Source organism: Mus musculus, chromosome 1, assembly GCF_000001635.26.
Source record: "Mus musculus strain C57BL/6J chromosome 1, GRCm38.p6 C57BL/6J".
NCBI classification, from domain to species: domain Eukaryota; kingdom Metazoa; phylum Chordata; class Mammalia; order Rodentia; family Muridae; genus Mus; species Mus musculus.
The window spans coordinates 179,687,758-179,711,945 of NC_000067.6; the positions used below are offsets into that span (position 1 = coordinate 179,687,758).

At 47.9% G+C, this 24,188-nt stretch overlaps 1 protein-coding gene across 1 annotated transcript in view; it reads right to left on the reverse strand.

Annotated features, from left to right (window-relative positions):
* Positions 1 to 7,279: 7,279 nt before the first annotated feature.
* Kif28 (kinesin family member 28) overlaps positions 7,280 to 24,188 on the reverse strand; it is a 50,164-nt gene continuing 33,255 nt past the window's right edge. Inside the window, exons 12-23 of the mRNA NM_001370897.1 lie at positions 23,534 to 23,588; positions 21,594 to 21,717; positions 20,640 to 20,784; positions 17,992 to 18,110; positions 17,353 to 17,460; positions 14,625 to 14,899; positions 12,480 to 12,614; positions 11,537 to 11,703; positions 11,222 to 11,328; positions 10,851 to 10,998; positions 10,020 to 10,195; positions 7,280 to 8,057 (exon numbers count right to left, since the gene is read on the reverse strand). Of these exons, the coding sequence (NP_001357826.1) occupies positions 7,902 to 8,057; positions 10,020 to 10,195; positions 10,851 to 10,998; positions 11,222 to 11,328; positions 11,537 to 11,703; positions 12,480 to 12,614; positions 14,625 to 14,899; positions 17,353 to 17,460; positions 17,992 to 18,110; positions 20,640 to 20,784; positions 21,594 to 21,717; positions 23,534 to 23,588 (1,715 nt within the window). The 3' untranslated portion in view covers positions 7,280 to 7,901. The remainder of the gene's footprint in view (positions 8,058 to 10,019; positions 10,196 to 10,850; positions 10,999 to 11,221; positions 11,329 to 11,536; positions 11,704 to 12,479; positions 12,615 to 14,624; positions 14,900 to 17,352; positions 17,461 to 17,991; positions 18,111 to 20,639; positions 20,785 to 21,593; positions 21,718 to 23,533; positions 23,589 to 24,188) is intronic.

Sequence of the window (24,188 nt, forward strand, 5' to 3'; positions counted from 1 at the left end):
ATGCTTCCTGACCCTTCTCTGTTCTCTGTGTGAAAGAATAGAGTATTCAACTTGAAAAGAAAAGAGAGAGGATCTTTTAATTTTTTAAATTATTTCTATTTAATTTTCTTTTTTTTTTTTTTTTTTTTTTTTGGTTTTTCGAGATAGGGTTTCTCTGTGTAGCCCTGGCTGTCCTGGAACTCACTCTGTAGACCAGGCTGGCCTCAAACTCAGAAATCCGCCTGCCTCTGCCTCCCAAGTGCTGGGGTTAAAGGTGTGCACCACCACCGCCCGGCTCTATTTAATTTTCTAATTGGCCAGTAATAGTATATATTTATGAGGTTCAAAATGAGTATCACAGGGGCTGTGGAGGTGGCTCAGCAGCCAGGAGCACCAGCTGCTCTTGCAGAGGACTCAGGTTTGATTGCCAGGACCCACAGGTGGCTCACAGTTGGTGACTCCAAGGAACCTGATGCCTTCTTCTAGTCAGCAACCCTGCACACAGGTGGTACAAATACATACATTCAGATACATGCACACATAAAAATCAATTTTTAAAAATGGTATTTAGCCAAGCATAGTGGTCCACACCTTTAATGGAAACACTTGGTCTGCATAGTTCCAGGACAGTCGGAGCTATATAGTTAGACCCTGTCTGGGATCAACAACAAAAGGTGTTTAAATACATGCACATATAGAATGAACAAAGTAATAACATCTACCACCTGGAACTATCGTTTCTTTGTGGTGAGAACATTTACTATCCTCTCATTTCCATCACTGCTGACCATGGTTAGCCTGGGACAGAACACACAGCCATACTCCTTGTGACTTGTATCACCGACAAAGGACTCCTCACATTTCACCACCTCCCTCAAGCTCCTGGTGCACACGTCTTGCCAGTCCTGCCAGCTATTTTTGTAGCTAGGAGATTATATGATATCTGTCTCTGTAGCTTGATTCGTCACTCAGCACAGTGGGCTCTAAGTTTCCCTGCTATCACAAGTTAGAATTCGCTGCCTTTACAGACAGCTTCTATTACGTTGTTCTTTGACAGTCTTCTGCATGTGTACAATGCACCCCAATTGCTCCCACTCCTCCCTCTTTTCGTCACCCTTTATCCCTGCCAGTTCTACCAGTCACTTCCCACACTCATGACTTTGTTTTGTTCTGTGACCCACTGAGTTTAACCATGGCCTCTGGGCACCCATGGGTGTGGAGCTATCCATTAGAGGCCAGCGGGTTTATCAGTGAGCCTACGACTGAACAATACCTGGCCCCCAATTCCTTCATTAGTCAATAGTTCAGCAAGGAGAGGCAGGGCCCAGTGAGCCCCTCCCCAGCCTGTGATGGACAGCAGACAGGCCCAGCCACAGCTGTCGTGATCATGGTTGCAATGGCTGCTGCATCATGCCCAGAAGAAATCATCCACTGTCATCTCCCTCTTCCACACATTCCTGAGCTTTAGGGGCAGTTGCCATAGATGTTCTAGTTAGGAGTGAGCATGCAGTCGTCACGTATCTTTGGTACCTTGACCAGCCATGATTCTCTGCACTCACAGCCCATTGCAAACAAAAGCGGCCCTGATTATGACTGAGAGTGTCATTTGCATAAAAGTGGAAGTGGGGATATTTAGAAGGCAATTTGGTGCCACGCCAATTTAGTTAAGCTACTGTTTTTCTTTATTTTATTTTATTTTTTTCATTTTGGTTTTTCCAGACAGGGTTTCTCTGTGTAGCCCTGGCTGTCCTGGAACTCACTCTGTAGACCAGGCTGGCCTCCAACTCAGAGATCCACCTGCCTCTGCCTCCCGAGTGCTGGGATTAAAGACATGCTCCACCACTGCCCAGTAATTCGTGTTTTTCTTAACGTGGAGATTGGCAAACACTTAAGCCTTTTCTTAGCTTGGAACAGTGCTGTAAAAGACCGTGGAGTGTGGCTAGCCTCCAGCATACTGATTTCCATTCTTTGAGCATGCGCACAGTAATGGGACTGCTTGATCCCAGGATCATTCTCCATTCGGATTTTGGAGGAGCTTTGGTGCAAGGACTGCTGTAGCCACTGTTTGCTACTGCATGCATTCTTCTCTCTTAGACCCTTCTTCACCCCTTTTCTTCTCTCCTTTCAACCCCCTAACACTAGATATGAGAGAGAAACAGAGGAAAGGAGAGAGGTCCCTGAATAAGGTCAGGGGTTGGAAAGGGGGCAACGTTACTGTTAGACTTCCTGCTGATTAGGGACTGTATTAGTCAGGGTTCTCTAGAGTCACAGAACTTATGGATAGTCTCTAGATAATAAAGGAATTTATTGATGACTTACAGTCGGCAGCCCAATTCCCAACAATTGTTCAGTCGCAGCTGTGAATGGAAGTCCAAGGATCTAGCAGTTACTCAGTCTCACGCAGCAAGCAGGCGAAGGAGCAAGAGCTCGAGCTAGACTCCCTTCTTCCAATGTCCTTATATTGTCTCCAGCAAAAGGTGTAGCCCAGATTAAAGGTGTGTTCCACCACACCTTTAATCCCAGATGAAAGGCATAGCCCAGATTAAAGGTGTGTTCCTTAACTCGGAGATTCAATCTTCTGGAATCCATAGCCACTATGGCTCAAGATCTTCAAACCAAGATCCAGATAAGGATCTCCAAGCCTCCAGATAAGGGTCACTGGTGAGCCTTCCAATTCCGAATTGTAGTTCATTCCAAATATTGTCAAGTTGACAACCAGGAATAGCCACTACAATCCACCCCTTGTCAACTTGACACAAATAATATCTCATGTTCACATGAAACAATAACAAGGTTGTAAATACGCCTAACATGATATAACTATCCCTCGTACAATCGCAAACGCATTAGTAAATTTACAATGGGCATTCATATTACTTTATAATCCTCGTTTCTGCAACTGGTTACGTGGCCTTAATTGGTATTTATAACTACCTTCCTCTACTACCCATTCTGTATTTCCTTCACCTTCAGCCAGCACCTCAGCAGGTCTTGGCTCTTTTCCTGGAGGATTGACCCATACCTTCATTCCTGATGGGTCTGCGTCCTTTGTCATCCTGCTTGGATTAGGCTGTTGTAGTTTCCCATTGACTTTAATCACAGGACATGGTAGTACTAAGAGACGCCCTAAGGGATCTCCTGCACTCCAGACATAATCTTGCTTACCACCATTGTGAAGAGGTAATCCAATTTCCCCATGGTAATCTGGATCTATCACCCCTCCTAACACTGTTATTCCTTTTTTAGCCTGTTGGTTTAAGGGCATTAGAAGCCCAAAATGACCAGGGGGAAGTCTGAGCTTCCAGTTCAATGAAATGTTTGTTGTAGCTCCTGGTAGGAGCACTCCCCTCTCTGGAGCCAAAACTTCTAAGCCAGCAGAACCTAGAGTTATGGGGACAGGAAGCAAAAATTTTCCTAGAGGGTCACTAGGAGTGATAGTAAGTGGAACTATTCCGTTTTCCACCCCTTGATTCCTGGACCCATGAATCCTGGCTATGGGTGAAACTGTACCATATATCGAGCGCTGATTCAAAGCATATACTGCCTTCTGAAGAACTCTGCCCCAGCCTTCCAAGCTGTTACCACCTAATTGGCGCTGTAACTGCGTCTTCAAAAGGCCATTCCATCTTTCTATCAGCCCAGCTGCTTCAGGATGATGGGGAATGTGGTAAGACCAGTGAATTCCATGATCGTGAGCCCACTGTCGTACTTCTCTGGCTGTGAAATGAGTTCCTTGGTCAGAAGCAATACTGTGTGGAATACCATGACGATAGATGAGGCATTCTGTCAGTCCGTGAATGGTGGTTTTAGCAGAGGCATTACGTGCAGGAAAGGCAAATCCATAACCAGAATAAGTATCTACTCCAGTAAGAACAAAACGCTGTCCTTTCCACGAAGGAAGTGGTCCAATGTAGTCAACCTGCCACCAGGTTGCTGGCTGGTCACCTCGAGGAATGGTGCCATATCTGGGGCTCAGTGTTGGTTTCTGCTGTTGGCAGATCTGGCAATCAGCAGCAGCTGTAGCCAGGTCAGCCTTGGTGAGTGGAAGCCCATGTTGCTGAGCCCAAGCATAACCTCCATCTCGACCACCATGGCCACTTTGTTCATGTGCCCATTGAGCAATGACAGGGATGGCTGGGGAGAGAGGCTGATTGTCCACAGAACGGGTCATCTTATCCACTTGATTATTGAACTCCTCCTCAGCTGAAGTCACCTTTTGGTGAGCATTTACATGGGACACAAATATCTTCACATCCTTTGCCCATTTGGAGAGATCTATCCACATACTTCTTCCCCAGATGTCTTTCTCACCAATTTTCCAATTGTGATCTTTCCAAGTCCCTGACCATCCAGCCAATCCATTGGCTACAGCCCATGAGTCAGTGTATAATCGTACATCTGGCCATTTCTTCTTGCAAACAAACTGTAATACCATGTGTACTGCCCGAAGTTCTGCCCACTGTGAAGATTTCCCTTCACCTGTGTCTTTCAAGGTTGTCCCAGAAAGGGGTTGTAATGCTGCAGCTGTCCACTTCTGGGTGGTGCCTGCATAACGTGCAGAGCCATCAGTAAACCAGGCTCTAGTCTTCTCCTCTTCGGTCAGTTGATCATAGGGAACACCCCATGAGGCTATAGGTGCATGCTTGGCAGCAGATGGCATTGTAACAGGAGTAGAAACCATAGGCATTTGAGCAACTTCTTCATGTAACTTGCTTGTGCCTTCAGGACCTGCTCTGGCCCGATCACGTATATACCACTTCCATTTGATAATAGACTGCTGCTGTGCGCGTCCCACTTTATGACTTGCAGGGTCTGATAGTACCCAGCTCATGATGGGTAGTTCAGGTCGCATAGTGACTTGGTGTCCTATTGTCAGACGTTCAGTTTCCACTAAGGCCCAATAGCAGGCCAAGAGCTGTTTTTCAAAGGGAGAATAGTTGTCTGCAGATGATGGTAGAGCTTTGCTCCAAAATCCCAAAGGTCTTTTCTGTGATTCACCTATAGGGGCCTGCCAGAGGCTCCAAACAGCATCTCTATCAGTCACAGACACCTCAAGTACCATCGGGTCTGCTGGGTCATATGGTCCAAGTGGTAGAGCAGCCTGCACAGCAGCCTGGACCTGTTGAAGGGCCTTCTCCTGTTCCAGGCCCCACACAAAGCTAGCAGCTTTCCGAGTCACTTGGTAAATAGGCCTAAGTAACACACCCAAGTGAGGGATGTGTTGTCTCCAGAATCCAAATAGACCCACTAAACGTGCTTCTTTCTTGGTTGTAGGAGGGGCCAGGTGCAATAACTTATCTTTCACCTTAGAAGGAATATCTCTGCATGCCCCACACCACTGGACTCCTAAGAATTTCACTGAGGTAGATGGTCCTTGAATTTTGGTTGGATTTATTTCCCATCCTCTGATACGCATATGTGTTACCAATGAGTCCAAAGTGGTTGCTACTTCCTGCTCACTTGGTCCAATCAGCATAATGTCATCAATATAGTGCACCAATGTGATATTTTGTGGAAGATCCAAGGATCTAGCAGTTACTCAGTCTCACGCAGCAAGCAGGCGAAGGAGCAAGAGCTCGAGCTAGACTCCCTTCTTCCAATGTCCTTATATTGTCTCCAGCAAAAGGTGTAGCCCAGATTAAAGGTGTGTTCCACCACACCTTTAATCCCAGATGAAAGGCATAGCCCAGATTAAAGGTGTGTTCCTTAACTCGGAGATTCAATCTTCTGGAATCCATAGCCACTATGGCTCAAGATCTTCAAACCAAGATCCAGATAAGGATCTCCAAGCCTCCAGATAAGGGTCACTGGTGAGCCTTCCAATTCCAAATTGTAGTTCATTCCAAATATTGTCAAGTTGACAACCAGGAATAGCCACTACAGGGACGTTGGGCTCCTTGGGCAAGTTTGATCTTCACTGTCAGGAGATCTGATTTCTTTTTGTTTCTTCTTTGCACACTACTGCTTAACAAATAGCTACCAACAGCAACCAACGCCAATCATTAACCCCCCCCCCCCCCACACACACACCAATGACCCACAGCTACCCACATCACCTAGCAGGGGCCCTCTTACATACCCTCTGAAAAGTTCCCAGAATTTTAAAGGCAGAAACTATCTGCAGCTGGCAAAAACATGGTAAATCGTAGTCAGCAGTTGTGAAGCAGCCCATATCCCCACACCTGGGATTAAAACAAAACTGTATTCTTATAATATTGCTGTGGTTTTTTTTTTTAAAGAAACTAAAATTCCAAAAATTGTCACTATATACTGCTTACATTAAGTCATAAAATCATTGTGAGACTTAAACAAGCCAACAAATGTTTGGAATTAGGACTAATGTCTGGCACCTGGCGAATGTGTCACTGCTTTGTTACGAGATGTTTCCCCAGCCATAAAAGGGTTCCTTATAGACTCTTAGTGTCTGCCAGTCTCTAACACTCACCAACCATTTGTGGAATCTAAGCCTGCAGCAGGACGGACTGTCTACTTAGAGGAGTTCGCGAACAGCCAGCCCCGCGCTGAGAGGGTCCTGCTCTACACTGCTTGCTGCTGAACCAGTTGGATGCATTCCAATTAAACAGATATAGAAAGCAAACGGAGACTGACGTGTGGATGGGTAGATTAGATGCTCAGAGCCAGAGTGCGGAATAAGAAATGTGAACTAGCCGGGCAGTGGTGGAGCACGCCTTTAATCCCAGCACTTGGGAGGCAGAGGCAGGCAGATTTCTGCGTTCGAGGCCAGCCTGGTCTACAGAGTGAGTTCCAGGACAGCCAGGACTACACAGAGAAACCCTGTCTCGAAAAAAAAAGAAAAGAAAAAAGAAAATAAATGTGAATTAACTATTGTTTATCTCTCTCTCCGAAAACAATGCAAACAAAAATAACAAATCAGACAGGCTTCATTTAAGGATTGGATTGGAAGAGCTGGGTGTGCGTGTGCTGGCTCACACTGAGATCACAGCACTGGGTTCAAGGGCAGCCTGGGTTAAGAGTGAGACCATGTCCCAAAAAATTAAAAAGAGAACAGGCTGGAGAGATGGCTCAGAGGTGAAGAACATGTACTGTTCTCACAGAGGATCCAAGATCAGTGCCAGCGCCCAAGTGTGGCTGACAACTACCTGTAAGTCTAGCTCCAGATAGTCCAGCTCCCCCTAAAGGACTCTAAAAGTACCACACACACACACACACACACACACACACACACACACACACAGACACCACACACCACACACCACACACATACACACCACACACACATACCACACACACACCACACACACACACACCACACTACATATACATAATAAAATTAATCTTTTATAAAGGACCAAAAAAGCCTTCCAGGAGGTTGGTAATGATTGTCCATCACAGATAACTCACAAGGAAAGAGGCTTAGAGAGGGTGGCTGAGTCCCCCCAACACCCCGTACAATTTGTAAGTGATAGATTTAGCCAGGACTGAATCTTGGGCAGTCACATCCAGAGCTCTAGGTTCTCAACATTCACCAGACATCCTGCATATCTGTTCATTTTTTATAGGATTTCTTTCTTTTTTTTTTTTTTTTTTTTCTTTTTTCAAGTGAGATCTTCTCTGTGTAGTCCTGGCTGTCCTAGAAGTCACTCTGTAGACCAGGCTGGCCCTGCACTCATAGAGATCCACCTGTCTCTGCCTCCCACGTGCTGGGATTAAAGGCATGTGCCATCACCACCTGGCAGTTTTTACAGGATTTTAAAATCCAGTTAAGGCCCAGTGTGGCGGTGGCTCAGGTCTGTGATCCCTGTACTGGGGCTGGAGGTACAGAGATGAGCTAAAGCAATTCTGGTCCACAGCAAGTCCTTGCTGGAAAAGAGGCACGTGGTCCACGCATCTGTGCCGCTCACTAAGTCAGAGCATGTGTGCAGTGTTCAGCTGGCTCATTTTCACTGTTGGCTGGGCAGTAGATACTCTTTCCTCTTCTTCACTATGAAAGCAACGTCGGCTTTTAACTTGTGTAAACTGGACTCCAGCAGGTCCTCCAAGTCCTTTAGCATCTGCGACTGCTGATGCACAAATGGCCGAAGCATTTGATCATCTTCCTACAAAAAAGAAAGGCAGGGAACTTCTTACGACTAGAGTAAACATACAAATACTTTGTACCTGTGAGTGGGGTGTCCAGTAAACGTGCCCACGTGGCTGGAGAACTGCATGGAACGCTATGCACAGTCAGTGGTGACTGACTGGCTTCAGGAAGGCCGTGTGAATCTACCGAGATTGAATACGGTGGTCCACAGTTGCAGATTGGAATGTTCTAGGCTTTCAGCACTGTAGACGCGCTGAGGCCTGCACTGGGACTCCCAGATGGACGGGTTTGCTGATACATTTCCTCTGCAGTGGAAACAAGTACCCCTGGGAAGGGACTTGGAGTAGCAGTGGCATCGGCAGAGGAGGGGGAGGGTGCAGGCAGGCGACATTTGCTCTCTAGTTTGTTTCCTGCGTTGTTCTTGTTTGAGGTCTGCCTGTTGGGACCCTTTGCCCAGTGCTTTCCCACAATGAGTTTCCAGGTTTCCTGTTTCACGTTTGAAAGGTAATCATTTGTATATTCTGAACACGAAGACTTGATGTTAATTACGGGCTAGCAGGCGGGAAGTTTTAACTTTGGCTTTTAGAGTGAGGGGGGCTCATCCAGTTAAACTCCACGAGAATCTCCCCAAATTCAACAAACAAACCTAAAACATTTTACATGAGGGATAGTCACCCTATGCTACAAATTGGTTTGTCAGGCCATGCTTATTTCTCCTCTAGGCCTTGAGGAGCCTTGGGCCAGTCTCAGTTGTTCATAAGGAGCAGTCCACCCTGGCTTGTTGAGACAGCTCACTGAGTAGACTAGGCTGACTGGCCAGTGAGCTCCAGGGGTCCCCTGCCTGCCTCTCCCCAGGACTGGGATCTGACACACTCACTGCCCACTTGGGCTTTTTTTTTTTTTTTTAACCGTGGTTCTTGGAATTAAACTCAGCTGAGCCACCTCCCCAGCCCCAGTGATTTGCTTAGCGTTGTTTATGGGACCCTTCATCCAGCGGCATTCGCCTTTTATTGGGAGGTATACAGACAGAAGGAGGCCCCAAAGGAACTCCCAGGTCTAATGACTCTGAAGGTATCTTCCTCTTAAGCAGGGCCCTGCCTCAGCCCCCTGCTCCCACATACTGTTGCTCTCCCAGAAGCAGCAGCCAGCCTGGTTTTCATGACCAATTCTTTGTCCTTTCTGAGACGCTCTGGTCCTTTTAATGAAAACCCAAACAGTGGTGCCCTTGGAGAGTGGCTGTTGTGAGTGTTGGGTCTTACGTGTACAGTGCTCAACAGGCACAGGCATAGCTCTGACTGCAAGCCTTTGCTCTCTTTCCGATCCTTAGACTGTATTTTCTGCCTCCCTGTGCTGACTGAAACCTGAGACTGCAGGGGTGGTTTAGCCAGAATCTGTGGCTTTTCCGTGTTTGAAAAGGAAAGCAGGCCGGGCGTGGTGGCGCACACCTTTAATCCCAGCACTCGGGAGGCAGAGGCAGGCGGATTTCTGAGTTCGAGGCCAGCCTAGTCTACAAAGTGAGTTCCAGGACAGCCAGGGCTATACAAAGAAACCCTGTTTCAAAACAAAAAACAAAAAACAACAACAACAAAAAAAAACCAGAAAAGAAAAGCTGTCAGTCATTAGTCATGGAAGCCTGTGTCTGCCTAACATTTCCGTGGTGAGATAGAAGACTATCCATTTGATTCCCAGTTTGCCAAGAGTTTGTTTTGTTTTTCAAGACAAGGTTTCTCAGTGTAGCCCTGGCTGTCCTGGAACTTACTCTGTAGACTAGGCTGGCCTCGAATTCAGAAATCCACCTGCCTCTCTGCCTCCCAGATGCTGGGACTAAAGGTGTGTGCCACCGCTGCCTGCTAAGGACCCACAGTTTTAAAGAACTATTAATTTGCTCATCTGCTCACAAACCTCCCGTCACTGTGCTGTCAAATCTTTAGGTTAAATGGGATGTGGTTTGGGGGTTTGGGGGAGCCTGGTTACTCACGGGAGGTCTGCATCGCCTCAGTCTGAGGAGCTGTCCTCTGGCCACACCCATGCCTTGATAGAACACCTTCAAGGCTCTGGCCAGCTGGGCATCGGAGCTGGCCTGCTGAGCACACACTTGCTTAGCCTCTCTAGCAGCTGTCCTTGTAGCTCCTTCTGGATTATCCAGCTTCTGGGCTGGAGTAAAATAAATAAATAAATTAATTAATTAAAAAGTATTTTTCATCAGCATCCACACATTTCTGTGCTTATTTATTTGGTTTTTCAAGACAGTGTTTTTCTGTGTAGCTGTGGCTGTCCTGAAACTCACTCTATACACCAGGCTGGCCTCGAACTTGGAGATTGGCCTGCCTCTGCCTCCTGAGTGCTGAGATAATAGGTGTGTACCACCATGCATGGCTTTGGTGACATTTTATATCTCCACTTATCAGCATATCTCTTTGGACCTACTCAAAGATAGCTCAAGGCAAAAGAAAAGAAGTTCTAATTTGTTGTTGTTGCTTATGGTCTAAGATATGTACTAATTCATTAAGATTTCCAATTCCATAGGTGGAGAGTTGGGCGAGCAGGTAAGAGCACTGGCTGTTCTTCCAGAGAACCCAGGTTCAATTCCAAGCACCCACATGACAGCTCACAACCGTGTGTAACCCCAGTTCCAGGGGAATCCATCTGATGCCTCTTCTGGCCTCTGTGGACACACATACACTCAGGCACACACACATATTCAATCAATCAATCAATTTTTAAATTACTTCCTATTCTAGACAAATAGCACATCCTAAACATGGGAGTTGGGAATGTGTTGGAGCACTCACACGGTACCGTCTCTCACCCTGTGGAGCAGAACCAGCGTTTTCCAGTGAAGCCTTGAGAAACACATTTTCACCTCTGAGAGCCCTGTTAACATCTCTCAGCAGCTCCGTCTCCTGCTCTAATTTGAGCAACTTCTGATAAAGCTCTGGCACCTGGTTTGACGTGATCTACGGAGGATGTGCCAGCTCAGCCTGATGTGCAATTACCTGCAGAGCCTTCCAGACTAGTGCTTCATGTTAGCTCCAGTAAACAAGGATGGAATGGGGAGGTGGGGAGAGGTTTAGATCCCTCAGGGCACCCCAGAGAGGCACACAGAACATTGAAGGAATGTTCTCTAAGGGGCCGTCACCAGGATTGCTCAGTCCCCTGTGAGCTACCATGTGTACACACCTGGCTCACATCCTTCACACTGGAAAATGTCTTGGTGTCTACCATGATGTGGCCTTCACCTGTGAGCAGGACATCCAGCTGAGAGACGCCCAAGGGGGCACAGCCTTCTGCAGCGTGGGGAGAGACCAGCAAGGAAAGGAGTCTCAGCTGCCCAGCTCCCAGTGAGCTGGGATGAACCAGGTCGAAGCCAGAGGCCTGGCAGAAAACGGCTCTTACCCTCCGCTCCACAGGCCCGCCCGCCTCCCTCCTCTCCCTCTGCAGCATTAGATCTGGTTGGACAGTTACACAGCAGGACAGAATGAGTAAACCTGGTACCTTGGAGGCCCCACAGATCGACAATGAGGGCATTGGTCAGTAAGTAATCCAGAAACTCTCGAGATGCACCCAAGGCTGCAAAGTGGACAGTCTCTTCAATTCTGGGATTCACACTTTTCCATACAGGTTTGGTGTACAAAGTATTTGGAAGATCATAAATCTTGTACCTGAGAGAAGAATACAAAACAGGATTGGAAACTAGAAGGGACGGATCTGTGGAGAAAATAATCAGGCGAGCCACAGCACCACAGCCCAGTGCAGTTAGCTAAGAAGTTGTCCTGTAATCGATTCTTGTGACTTCTGACTCCAACGGCTGTTACTCAGCATGACCACGGCCACCATGAAACTAGTGTAACAAGGGAGAAAGGTTTTCATCAATGTTTAGACTCTATTTGGATGCTCTAAGATGCTAAGTTTTACCAACCCGTGACAGCACATGTCTTTAAGCCCAGCACTCGGGAGGCAGAGGCAGGTGGATTGCTTCTGAGTTTGAGGCCAGTCTGGTCTACAGAGCGAGTTCCAGGACAGCCAGGGCTACACAGAGAAACCCTATCAAATAAGTAAAGAACTAAGTTTCCTAGGAGGTGTTTGAGATTTTTTTTTCACTTTTTAAAGCATCCCTTTATCTCTCAGTATTCGTTGACTCTAATGAACTTAGCCCTATCTAGTTTACCTGTACATTTTACTTAAATAATACACTTTAGAAGGATTTTTTGTGTGTGTGACAACTAAAGTGCCTAACACCGTATGAGGCTCAGTAGCCATCCAAGTCATCTGGAGGGTCTTGTGGTTTCTCTACTTGGTGGAGAAAATAGTCATTTTGCAGTTGAGCAAACAGAAAAACTTAGAACTTTTTGACAAACACATTTAAAGAAAAAAAGAACCCAAAGTCCTGACCCACCAGGAGCCACACGGGTGGTGCGTGCAAGTGCAGACCCCGTACCCCATCTGAATGCCCCGGCTTCCATCTTCCTTTAGCCATTTGACACCAAGGCACCGGACGATGTGAGTCTGGAAGTCAATCCTCTTGCCCAACAGCTCCAGAGGGTCAATAACCATGTCTTCCTCACCATGTGCCCTACAGACGAGAGCTGAATGTCAGTCTCTAGATTAGACTGGGCCCAGGCTAGTTAGCACTCGAATGTCACAGGAGTGAAAGCGTCCTAAGGAGATAGGTGATTGCCCCAAAGGAGGAGTGGGCAGTAGTACCCACTTGTAGAATCCAGTCACTGAACAGCTGGTTCTGCATTGTGCTTCTGGGGAAGATATCTCCAAGAGCTCACAGTTCAGGGAAGAGTACAGACATCTTCATGCAGTGAATGTGTGCGGTGAAGGCTAGAGTTGGTCCCACTAGGGAGGAAAAGCCAGCTGCCTTCACGGATGCTGCAGCCTAAGTTGTCTTCATAGTCCAGAGTTAACACCAGCCCTCTAGCCTCACAAACTGATTTGGACAGCTTTCTAACTGGAGACCTCTCTCATGCCAGCCATGTCCCTAAGGTCTGAAACTTACACATAGGAATGTTGTTCACTTTCAATGTGACTACTGGGCAGCTGAGGCAGCAAAGGTAACCAAGTGACCAGCCAATGGCCTGAAGTCCCTATAGACAGAGCTTGGTCAGCGTGGCCCTTTAGATCCAGAACTTGGAGGCTCCCCTCCTCCTTTCTCAAACAGGTTTCTTCTTCATCAAGACAAGAAAAGGTACACTGGATGTTTGTTCCGAGACCTGCCAACCTCTGCACTTAAGATTGCTAAAACACTTGTACTTATATATAAATATCCTATGAGGGCTGGTGAGATGGCTCAGTGGGTAAGAGCACCCGACTGCTCCTCCAAAGGTCCGGAGTTCAAATCCCAGCAACCACATGGTGGCTCACAACCATCCGTAAGGAGATCTGACGCCCTCTTCTGGTGTGTCTGAAGACAGCTACAGTGTACTTACATATAATAAATAAATAAATCTTTAAAAAAAATAAATATCCTATGAGCTAAAATAAGAATTATGAAACGGGAGTTCAAAGACAGGAGTCCCGACACCTAACCCTAACCTCAAACCAAAGAGCAAAGTTCAGGCCTCTACCAAAAGTGGAGGTTGGTGAGCAGAAACTGACTTTGTGCTTCTGGCTCTGATGCCTGCCTCTGATGTGTCAAGCATCCTGTGGACTGGGTGCCAGACCCCCCAGGGTTCCAGGAGCAGGCTGTGGGTAAGCATGAACACAACAACATAGGCTTCTTTCCCTCATGGTACCAACTCAAGGCTTTGGGCCATCGTCCAGAGTTCCTCACTCCATTTGCAGCTTTGTGGAATGACCTCCTCATTCTTTTGGTTCCCCAGAGCTGTGCTGGGCTGCCCCAAATGTTGGGCATTTGACAAGAATCAGGCTCAGCAAGGCCAAATCATGAATGAGTTCTGTACAGGTGGTTCTGAAGCTAACATACTGTCCCCCAATTGGCTCTTGATCTATCAGTAAAGAAGCCATGGGCCAATTGCTGGGCAGAAGGAATAGGTGGGACTTCTGGGTTCCCCCCACCCCAGGAAAAGATAGGCACAAGGGGATGAGAGAGAGAGAGAGAGAGAGAGAGAGAGAGAGAGAGAGAGAATCGTTCTCCATGCTTCAGAGAGAGAAAAGCTAAGCAGCCATGTGAGATCTCGAGGAGAGTGGCCACAGGCCACTTCTACAGGTGGGAGGTTGGGGATGTTTATCAGGGACTCGATGTAACTAAGCAACTAAATTTGAGGGCAGGTGGTGAAGTGTTGAGCTAAGAGTATTGATAAGGGCGTGCTTCTCTGGACAGAAGATAAGTAGCACCCAGCAATTGTGCCAAAAAGGCAAGTTGAAGCTGAGCAACAGATGTGTCTGTGTTTTTTATTCGTGGATTCAAGGAAAGCTGGGTGGGGTTTGCTATCTCGATCCGGGTCCCAGAGCTTAGGCAGGGTAGCAAAAGCTGCACGCAACAGAACTCATTCACTTGTCTCACCAGTGACCACTTCAGGGACCAAATGGACCTCCCTCCCCTTCGTGAGAACTTTCTGGGAAGGGGCAGAGACTCACCACCTTTCTGGGGAGCAGGGGTTGATTGGAGACTCACCATCCTTCCGGGGAGCAGGGTGTGATTCGAATGTGTAGCACTGCCTCCTCCAGCCCGTCACAGTTCAAAAACTCCACCTGCTCCTCCAGCATCATGCAGTGAGCCAGGGGCTGCAGCCAGACGTGTGCTGAGCCCAAGTGAACAACCTCCAGGGGATCCCAGAAAGGGTCATCTTCCTGAGCTACGTGGCTGTCTCTGCTCTCTAGAAAACGCTGGTAAAGTTCCTCCATCAAGAATTTCCTATTGATGAACTTGGCTTTTGACCAAATCCATACCTGAGGATGCAAAGAGAGGTCACCCAGTGTCTGTTACTCTTTTTATTTCTGTGAAGAGACGTCATGACCAAGGCACCAAGGCAACCTATTTGTTTCTTTTTTTTTTTTTTTAGATTTATTTATTGATTATATGTAAGTACACTGTAGCTGTCTTCAGACACTCCAGAAGAGGGAGTCAGATCTCGTTATGGATGGTTGTGAGCCACCATGTGGTTGCTGGGATTTGAACTCTGGACCTTCAGAAGAGCAGCTGGGTGCTCTTACCCACTGAGCCATCTCACCAGCCCCCCCCCCTATTTGTTTCTTAAAGAATTATTTATTTACTTTCTGTATGTGAGTACACTGTTGCTGTCTTCAGACATACCAGAAGAGGGCATCAGATCCCATTACAGATGGTTGTGAGCCACCATGTGGTTGCTGGGCATTGAACTCCAGGACCCCTGGAAGAGCAGCCAGTGCTTTTAACTGCTAAGCCATCTCTCCAGCCCTCCAAACAGTGTTTTGAGGCCCTACTAGAACATCAAATTTAGTGTGCTGGAAGTAGAGCCAGAGAGCTACTGTGTGGCTGACTAAGGATAAAGAGGCAGGAGCCAAGGCATGTTGGTGGGGGCAGAAGTTGGAAAGGGCAGGGAAATAGATTTAACAACCACAAGTTTTCCTTGGAACAAAATGGCTCAGCAAGACCTGTGTTGGACTAACAGCCGAGAGAGAGCTACGGTCATAGGGTCAGTTAGTGCATGAAGAATTTGCTACAGACAGACAATACAAACAGGACAATTCCTTTCCATAACAGCAAGGAGTGGCTCCACAGCAGGTGCCCAGCCTCGCGGTTCCTTGCCTTCCGTCTCCCTTGCAGCTAGGCACACACACACACACACACACACACACACACACACACACACACACACACTCTCCTCCAGTGAGCAAAGAGTCTAAGACAGGAATTGCAAGGGCGGGGCCTCTGAGGCTATGGGGAGAACCTTAAGCTGCAATAGAAGGGAATTCGGTTGGAAGTTTTCTTGACTGAAAATGTGCCATCAGAAGTGGTATCAAGTAAACCCAGCAACTCTTCCTGGCAGCTAGAATAAAAACAAAAGCCAAAGGAGGAGGTATTGTCTCAAATGAATGCTACCTTCAAAGGGACAGTTGCAGGATAAACACAGATTCTTCTGTCTCTTTTGCCCTCCAGGCGTGTGAAGAAGCGCCATATAGAGATGTGGTTTTTGTTTTGTTTTGTTTTGTTTTGTTTTTTGAGATAAGGTCTTTCTCTGTATTCCTGGCTGCCCTGGACCTCACTGTGTAGACCAGGCTAGCCCCAAACTCATAGATACACCTGCCTCTGCCTCTGCCCCTCTCCCTTCCCCTGCCCCCGCCCCTGCCTCCTGAGTGCTGGGACTAAAGGTGTTTACCACCACCACCACCCACCCACCCTTGGCTTGATACTAAGGCTTGTGAGTCACGTTAAATGTGAACAGAGGGTCTTCATGGGTGTCTGTCATAGTTAACATTGATTATAAACTGGACAAGATCTAGAATCACCTAGGAGACAAGTGATTACCATGCCTCTGAGGTTTATCTAGATTAGACTAGTCTCTGGCTAGTCTAGGGATTGATTATCTAGGTTGACTGGGGAGACACACCCTGAATAGCAGCGGCAGTACTGTTCCACAGGCTGAGTTCCTGTACTGCAGGAAAGGGAAAGCTGGCTTCGTCTCGTCTGCTTCCTGATGTAGGTGCAGTGTAACCAGCTGCCCAAAGCCCCTGTCACATGACTTCCCTCCATGATAGACTCCACTCTCAAACTGTCAGCAAAACCAAACCTTCCCTCAAGTTCCCCTTGTACTTTGAGAGCAGCATTAGTAGCTAAAGCAGTTAGTAGTAGCAGCAGCTGGTTTGGTGTCCACTTGACAGTTATCAGAGAGGAGGGAACTTCAGTTGAAGAAATGCCTCTATAAGAGCAGGCTGTAGGCAAGTCTAAAGAGCATTGTCTTAGCTAGTGTTGATGGGGGAGGACCAAGCCCATGACTGGCGGTACCACCATGGGCTGGTGGTCCTGGGTTCTATAAGAAAGCAGGCTTAGCCAGCCACGAGGAGGAAGGAGCCAGTAGGCAGCACTCATCTATGACCTCTCGGTTCCTGCCCTCACTGCTTTCAATGGTAGTTACATAGGAGTAGGAGGGAGATAGACTCTTTCCTCACTGAGTTGACTTTGGCTGTGAGAGCTCATCAGAGCAACAGTAACCCTGACTAAGAGACAATGTCACCAGATCCCAGGAACTGTTGACATGAGAGAAAGACAAGGAAACATGACAAAGGGTCCCCAGACTCGACCCTACTCAGAGAACATCTCGTCTAGGTCTCCTGGATGCAACTGGCAAAAATCCCCTGTGTACTGTGGAAGCCTTCTGAGAAGGCCCATGTCTGTCCACTGATGAGGGCAGGGGGTGCTTTACCTCGTGAGTTCCTTGTTTGGTCACCTTCACCATGACCTCTTTTTGGAGGTCATAGCCCCTGGAATCTGACGATGCTAAATTCTTCACCTTCAATTCCATTGTAAGCCCCTGGTAAAGAAACATTTCACTAAACAACCCCGTACTCCATATTCCTTTTGCGGCTGCTTCTCCATTCTTCCCAGCCTCAGGTTTTGTAAAAGAACAAGGTCTGGATCATCTTGTTCCTTGGAGTTCCTGCCAAGCGGGATGGCAGAGGACCAGACTTTCTCAATGCTGTCTTGAAAATATTATTGTGCTTCCTAAGGCGATTAATTCCCTCTTGGGGCTCCTGCTGACTGGGATCCCATGTTCTGGGAGCTAACCTGGTCCCCTCTGAGACATATGAGCCACTGAGGTGCTGGCGAGATGTTGGGGGCTAATTATGGCCAGTGTGCAGTCATCAGGTGCCAGTGGCTCTGAACTAGGGCAGGCACTCAGGCTGGCTGGAAAGGCCTGAGAGTTAACCTAGCTCCATCACTAGCTCCGTGCAGTCGTGGGAAAGCCTCCTAGAACTCAAGGCCTTCCCTAGAACTCAAGGGCCTTTCAGGACCCGTCTTTATGTCACTGTCTTTACGCCGTCGTCAGGGTGTAAAAGGTTACCTTCTTCAACTCTTCGCTCATCTGATTGGCTTCAACAACCAGCGGCATGAGTTTGACGTAGTCCTGGAACACAGCTAAGATGCTGGGGTCAGCTTGGTCATCTCCAGGGCTGACACAACCTAGTGAGAGTCGGGGAGGAAGTGAGTCTGTCTCTTGTTCTATACTTTTCAGCCGTCAATAAAATCACACACTCAGCTGTTCATTCATTTTGGTATGCTTTTTGTTGTTGCTGGGTTTTTTTGTTTGTTTGTTTGTTTTGTTTTGTTTTTTCAAGACAGGGATTCTCTGTGTAGCCCTGGCTGTCCTGGAACTCACTGTGTAGGCCAAGCTGCCTCTGTGCCATCACTGCCCAGCTTCCACTGTTCGTTTATACAGCTGCTCGTCATAGCCTTGAAATCTCGGCTATTCTTGTTCTTGATCTCAAGGCCCATAAACTAGCATAGTTCTGGACTGTCCAGGAAAAAGGGTTAGATGAAGCAGAAGCCAGTGGGCCAGAGAAGGGGCTGGGGTTTTGTGCTGAATCCTCCAAGGTTCAGCAAGCAACCTGTTCTTCCTTCAGTTGTGTCTGGGTGCCATGGAGGAATGGTTATAGCAATGATGGGAGGCCATAACTCCGACTCAGATGAGCACCGACTTCTGTCAGGACCTGTCTGCTCTGTAGAGACTCCCTGCCTGTCGTCACATGGTACCAATACCTCAGAACTTCCCAGCAGGCTGCCTCGAGAACCCACCATCATCACTGGGACAGGAGTGCATCAGCCCAGAGCCTGGGGTTAGATGACCTTCTTGTCACCACTATTTGTACGCTGGGAAGACATTCTGCACAGTTATAAAAAACAAAATGAGAAGGTGGGTTATCTTGCTTATGTGTGTGTGTGTGTGTGTGTGTGTGTGTGTGTGTGTGTGTGCATGCATGTGCAAGTGAAAGATCCTGGAAGAATGTAAAAGGACACAGAAGCCCTGAAATTGGCAAGATAGACGTCAGTGTTAGCAGAACTAGCTTCACTGATTTAGAAAAATAGAGGTGCACAATGCTCTGGCCACTCCTTGAACCTGTGTGTCTGCCAATGTTCTGACCAGGTGTGTGCCCATTGCTGCACCTTCATTAGACTCTTTCCTCGTACCCCTCCCATACCCATTTCTTGAGAATAGACATTGTTTAGATCTGGAAATCCCTTAATCTCCTCCTTCTCCTTTCCCCCCTGAGGGCCTATAAAAACTGGGAACTCTTTCCCCTCGAGGTCGACTCCTCTGCCCCTGCGTGGGATATGAGTCGTCCCCAGAGCTCTGGCTTTCCCCGAATAAAACCTCATGTGGTTTGCAACAAGCTCGGTCTGTCGTGAGTTCTTGGGTGTCCGCTATTGTCCTGAGGCCTGAGCGAGGGGCTCCTCTCGGAGTCTTTCACAAGCAGAAACCAAAGGAAGATGTCAAGTGTCCTCCTCTCCTGTTTTCTACGTTATTCCCTTGAGGCAGCATCTCTCCACGAACCTAGACATGCAGCCACTAAGCCCCAGCCACCTCCTTGTCTCTGTCCCATGAATGGATGGTGGTATAAACCCATGTCCTCTTGGCTATGAAGCTAGCTTTCTTAAGCATGAGGCTGTCTCACTAACCCTGGTCTTGGATTTATATCAAGAACTCCAGTGGAACATGGGCATGGTGCCACACATCTGTAATCCCAATCCCGCAGGCTGAGACAGGTTAACGCACTGATACCAGTTTGGGCTACATGGTAAGTCTTGGGCTAGCTTTGGCTACTGAGTGAGATCTGAAAACAAAGCTAGGTATGGTGGCTGATACCTGTAATCTCAGTGCCTCATTGCTCCTCACCTGAGGCTTGATTAAGGCAAACAGGGTATAGGTGCTTACCCCTGAGAAGCTAGCGTATCACAAAGACCTCAGTAGGGTCCAGCCAATCCTGTGCACATGACTCTGCGCTGGGGGAGGAGAGATGGGAAGGGAGGAGAATGGGCAGAGGGTGGAGCCTCTAATACACTCACCTTTGAGGAATCCTGGATAGTAAAGGGGTAGAGGGTGAGCTGAGGGGCAAGGGAGTATCTTCCACTCAGAAACCTAGAGCTACAACTTCTTCCAGACCAAGGCCTGGACTTTGCCCATCACCATCTTTCCAGCCCAGAGCAGGCTCTCAATGCACGCCGTCCCCTGTTGGCTGAAGGCCTTCATCTAACCCGCTGATTTCACCTGAGCATCTTGCCTCCACTCGCTGTAGGAAACAGTAAAACCTTGCCCCCACATCAAGGTTCATCGCCTTGGGCTACATTTACCCTCATCCCTAAGGGCAGGTTTAATGAGCTAAACACACCTGTGACGTATATTCAGTTCCCTATTTCTATGAAGACCATATTTGGGGGCTGGGGATGTAAGGTCAGTGGTAGGGCACTTGTCTAGCATGCAAGAGCACACAGCCTTGGGTTCTATCCCCAGCATGCATTGAGAGAGAGAGAGAGAGAGAGAGAGAGAGAGAGAGAGAGAGAGAGAGACAGAGACAGAGACAGAGACACAGAGACAGAGAGAGACAGAGAACAAGCTCACATTTTAACTTTCTGCATGCTGTACTCTGACATCGTGAAAGCAGTTGCTATTGTGTTTGCACAGGCCAATGCCTGAGGCGGACCCAGAGCACTTACCAAGCGTGGCCACACTCACGCCCTCGGCTGCAGCCCGCTCCAGCTGGAAAAAGTCGTAGTCGAATCTGCTCAGGTCTTCAGCACCTCGCTCGGAGGGAAATCCGACATAGAGGAAGGCACTGTTGGACCCCAGGATGATGCGGTCCTGGGAGGGAAAGCAAAGGCCTGGCCTGCTGCAGGGCCCAGGCTTCTAGGCCAGCCACAGAGATCTTGGAACTCTTTCCCCTCCATCACCACCCGGGCTCAGCCCTCTTCCAGGAGTGGAACCAGCGTGGTCAGAACCTCAGAAGAAAAACACAGGGGTTCTGTGGAGTGTCCCCTGGGTCTGATTCGGATTAGGGTTTCAGAAGTCCTCAGAGAGGGTAGAAGACTTAAGAGCAGATGTTGGGGGGAAGGGGCGGGTAAGGTAGACCACACTGCTGCTGGCCTGCTAAAGGGAAGCCCTGGGGATGGGGCATGTGCTGGACAGTGAAGCTAGGGAGGGCACACCTTGTGATTCTAAAAGGAGGCTTATGGTTTCTGTGTGTACTGATCAGTGGAGGGAAAGGACATCAGGGTAACCACTGTGGAGGAAGGAACTCCATGGAGGGTGGCAGAATGAATAGGGACAAAGAGGGACTGTCTTAAGTAGACACTATGCTGCTCCCAAGGACAGGTTCTTTTAAGCCTCGGATACCATAAAATGTGAGCACTGGGCAGGATCTTGGAGAGCATCCTCCATTTCCATCTTCCTTCAATTATGAGTGATGTTCAGAGAACTCAAGTAATGTTCCCAAGACTCAGCAGGTAGAGAACGGGTCTCTCACCTCAGCCTTTGCAGTCTGGCAGAGATGGGAAGCCCCAGGCCCAGGCCAGCCCCTCTCTCTGTGACAGGAGACATTTCACAAGAGAGCCACCCCTACCCACCCCCGACCACCATTTTGAGGGTATCACTGAGGCACTGCTGTGACCTACCAAATGCTGCAGCTTTGTCCTGCCGGTGACTGGTACCCCATTAACAATGACTTTGCACTTGCTGTGTGGTGCGACTGTCACTTTACCATCCAAATTCACGAAGGAAGCATGTTTATCTGAAATTCTAAGACAGGAGTTTGATGCAGTCACCCGGTAGATTATGGCTGGTTGGGTTGCACAATGAGATCCACAGCTGTGGCCAGTGGGGAAGCTCCTGCTGCACCCACCCCCCCAACACCACACAGTGCTATTGGAGGCTGCCGGGCCCAGCCATGGTATGTGTGGGTGTGTGTGTGCAGGGAGCTGGCAGACAGTGAGGATGCTATTCTAGTCCTGGAACGAACCCCAGCTGAAGACCTACAGCTGCCAGGAACCTCCAGACGTAAAAACCAAAAGACAAAACTATCAATGGAGAAAAGAAAGTGTTTCAACAGCCAAGCTATGGAATAAACCCCCGTGCCCACCAACAGATGATAAACATGGTATATGTACACCATGGGGAAACCGTTTGGCCAGGAAGATTCCCCTGAGGTCAGCAACGTGGATGTAACTGGAGGCCATAATGAACCAGGTCCACATCCAGAAAGACAAGTATTCCATTCTCACCCATATGGGGAGGACAAAACACTTATCTCAAAGAAGCAAAGAAGAGTTGTTACCGTAGCCAGAGAGGTTGTGAGGAAATGGTTAATGGCCAGAGGGGTGGAGCTGACAGAGAACTCCTGGTGTTCTGTAGCATAGGATTATAATACTCAAATTCATTAGCTGAACATTTCAGAATCCCTGGTATCTCTGATGGCTAACCATTGTACAATAGAGACTATAGCTCACACTGTAGATACAAATGTACATAATTGAGGCTGGAGAGATGGCTCAGTGGTTAAGAGCACTGACTGCTCTACCTAAGGTCCTGAGTTCAAATCCCAGCAAGCACATGGTGGCTCACAACCATTCGTGATGAGATCTGACACCCTCTTCTGGTGCATCTGAAGACAGCTACAGTGTACTTACGTATAATAATAAATAAAGCTTTGGGCTGGAGCAAGTGGGGCTGGTGCGAGCAGAGGTCCTGAGTTCAATTCCCAGCAACCAAATGATGGCTTGCAACCATCTGTACAACTACAGTGTACTCATATACATAAAATAAGTAAATAAATCTTTTTTTAAAAACAAATGTACATAACTATGGTGTCAATTAAAACAGATATATGTATTTTTTAATTTTTTTTTTTGTTTTTTGTTTTGTTTTTTCGAGACAGGGTTTCTCTGTATAGCCCTGGCTGCCCTGAAACTCACTCTGTAGACCAGGCTGGCTTCGAACTCAGAAATCTGCCTGCCTCTGCCTCTCGAGTGCTGGGATTAAAGGTGTGAGCCACCACGCCCGGCCTAAATTAATTTTTAAAGCTGTTTCAGTGAGAGCTTCAGACACAGACACCTGAGGATACAGTCACCCAGAGGTACAGTCGTGAAAGACCCTCACAGTGTGCGTGGTCTTTCCTCTCCCCTTGTTTCTGGCTCGGTCACCTTGCTTCTGCTGTGGAGTTCTGCCTTATAGGCTCTAACCATTGCTGTCCCTTATCTCCCAAAAGGAGCATAAAGAAACAGGAAGTATGCACCACACTGCACTTCCAGGACCACTCTCTCGTGAGCACTGGAGAGGATGCTGAGGGAGGCCTGGGAACTTTGAAATATTGCCCATCCAACTGGACTTAAGTCTGCCTTACCCATGACTAGATATCTTTCCAGAATCTTCTCCAGCCAAGCACGTTGGCATAAACCTGACAATCTAGCACCCAGGAGGAGGCAGGGGATTTTGTATTTGAAGCCAACCTGAACTACATAGTATGATCCCATCTACAAAAAAGCCAAACCCAAACAAGACAGATGTCCAGGCTGAGAAGTCCTGGTCCTCGAGTTCAGGACTCAGGTGCTGTCCTTACCCCAGGCCTTGAAGGCAGATGGCGTTTGAGGCAGCTCGACCAACATCACAGGAGCCTGGAAAGAGTCAGGACGGTTTATCTTTAAAAATTATCATCCTTTGGCCTTGATAAGGTAATATCCCTGATAGTTTGAAAGTGGCATTTCTTTCCTCAGTAAGAGCAGACAAAGAATCTGTTTTCCTCATTGGAGCTGTCAATCATAACACCCAGATATGACGCTGCTTTATGTATAATTCTTTTACTTTCTGCTTTTCCCTCCTTGGGATTGCCAACTTTCTGACAGTGTCACCTTCTTCATGGGCCTTAGTTCTCAGTGACCCACTGAGGCTGGGTCTCTCCTCTTAGAATCTCTTTTACTGTGGTGGCTGGCCCCTTGAGGTGCACAGTGTCCCCTGCAGCTCCTGAGTGGGTCTGGCTGTCCTCCCAACACCCATCTTAGACACGCATAGCGGCCGGGAGGAGAGTACAGATGTCAGCCCAACTCTGGGCTCTGCATTCCAACCCATTCAGTAGCACACGTAATGGAGAGCTATTCCAAAGGCTGCCACCTCCTCGGGAACCATTAGACAAAAATGTGATGTGACCACATTTGGGTGATGAACCAATAACATGCACCGAGGAAAGAAATTCCAAACTATGCTACATCTTGAATGAG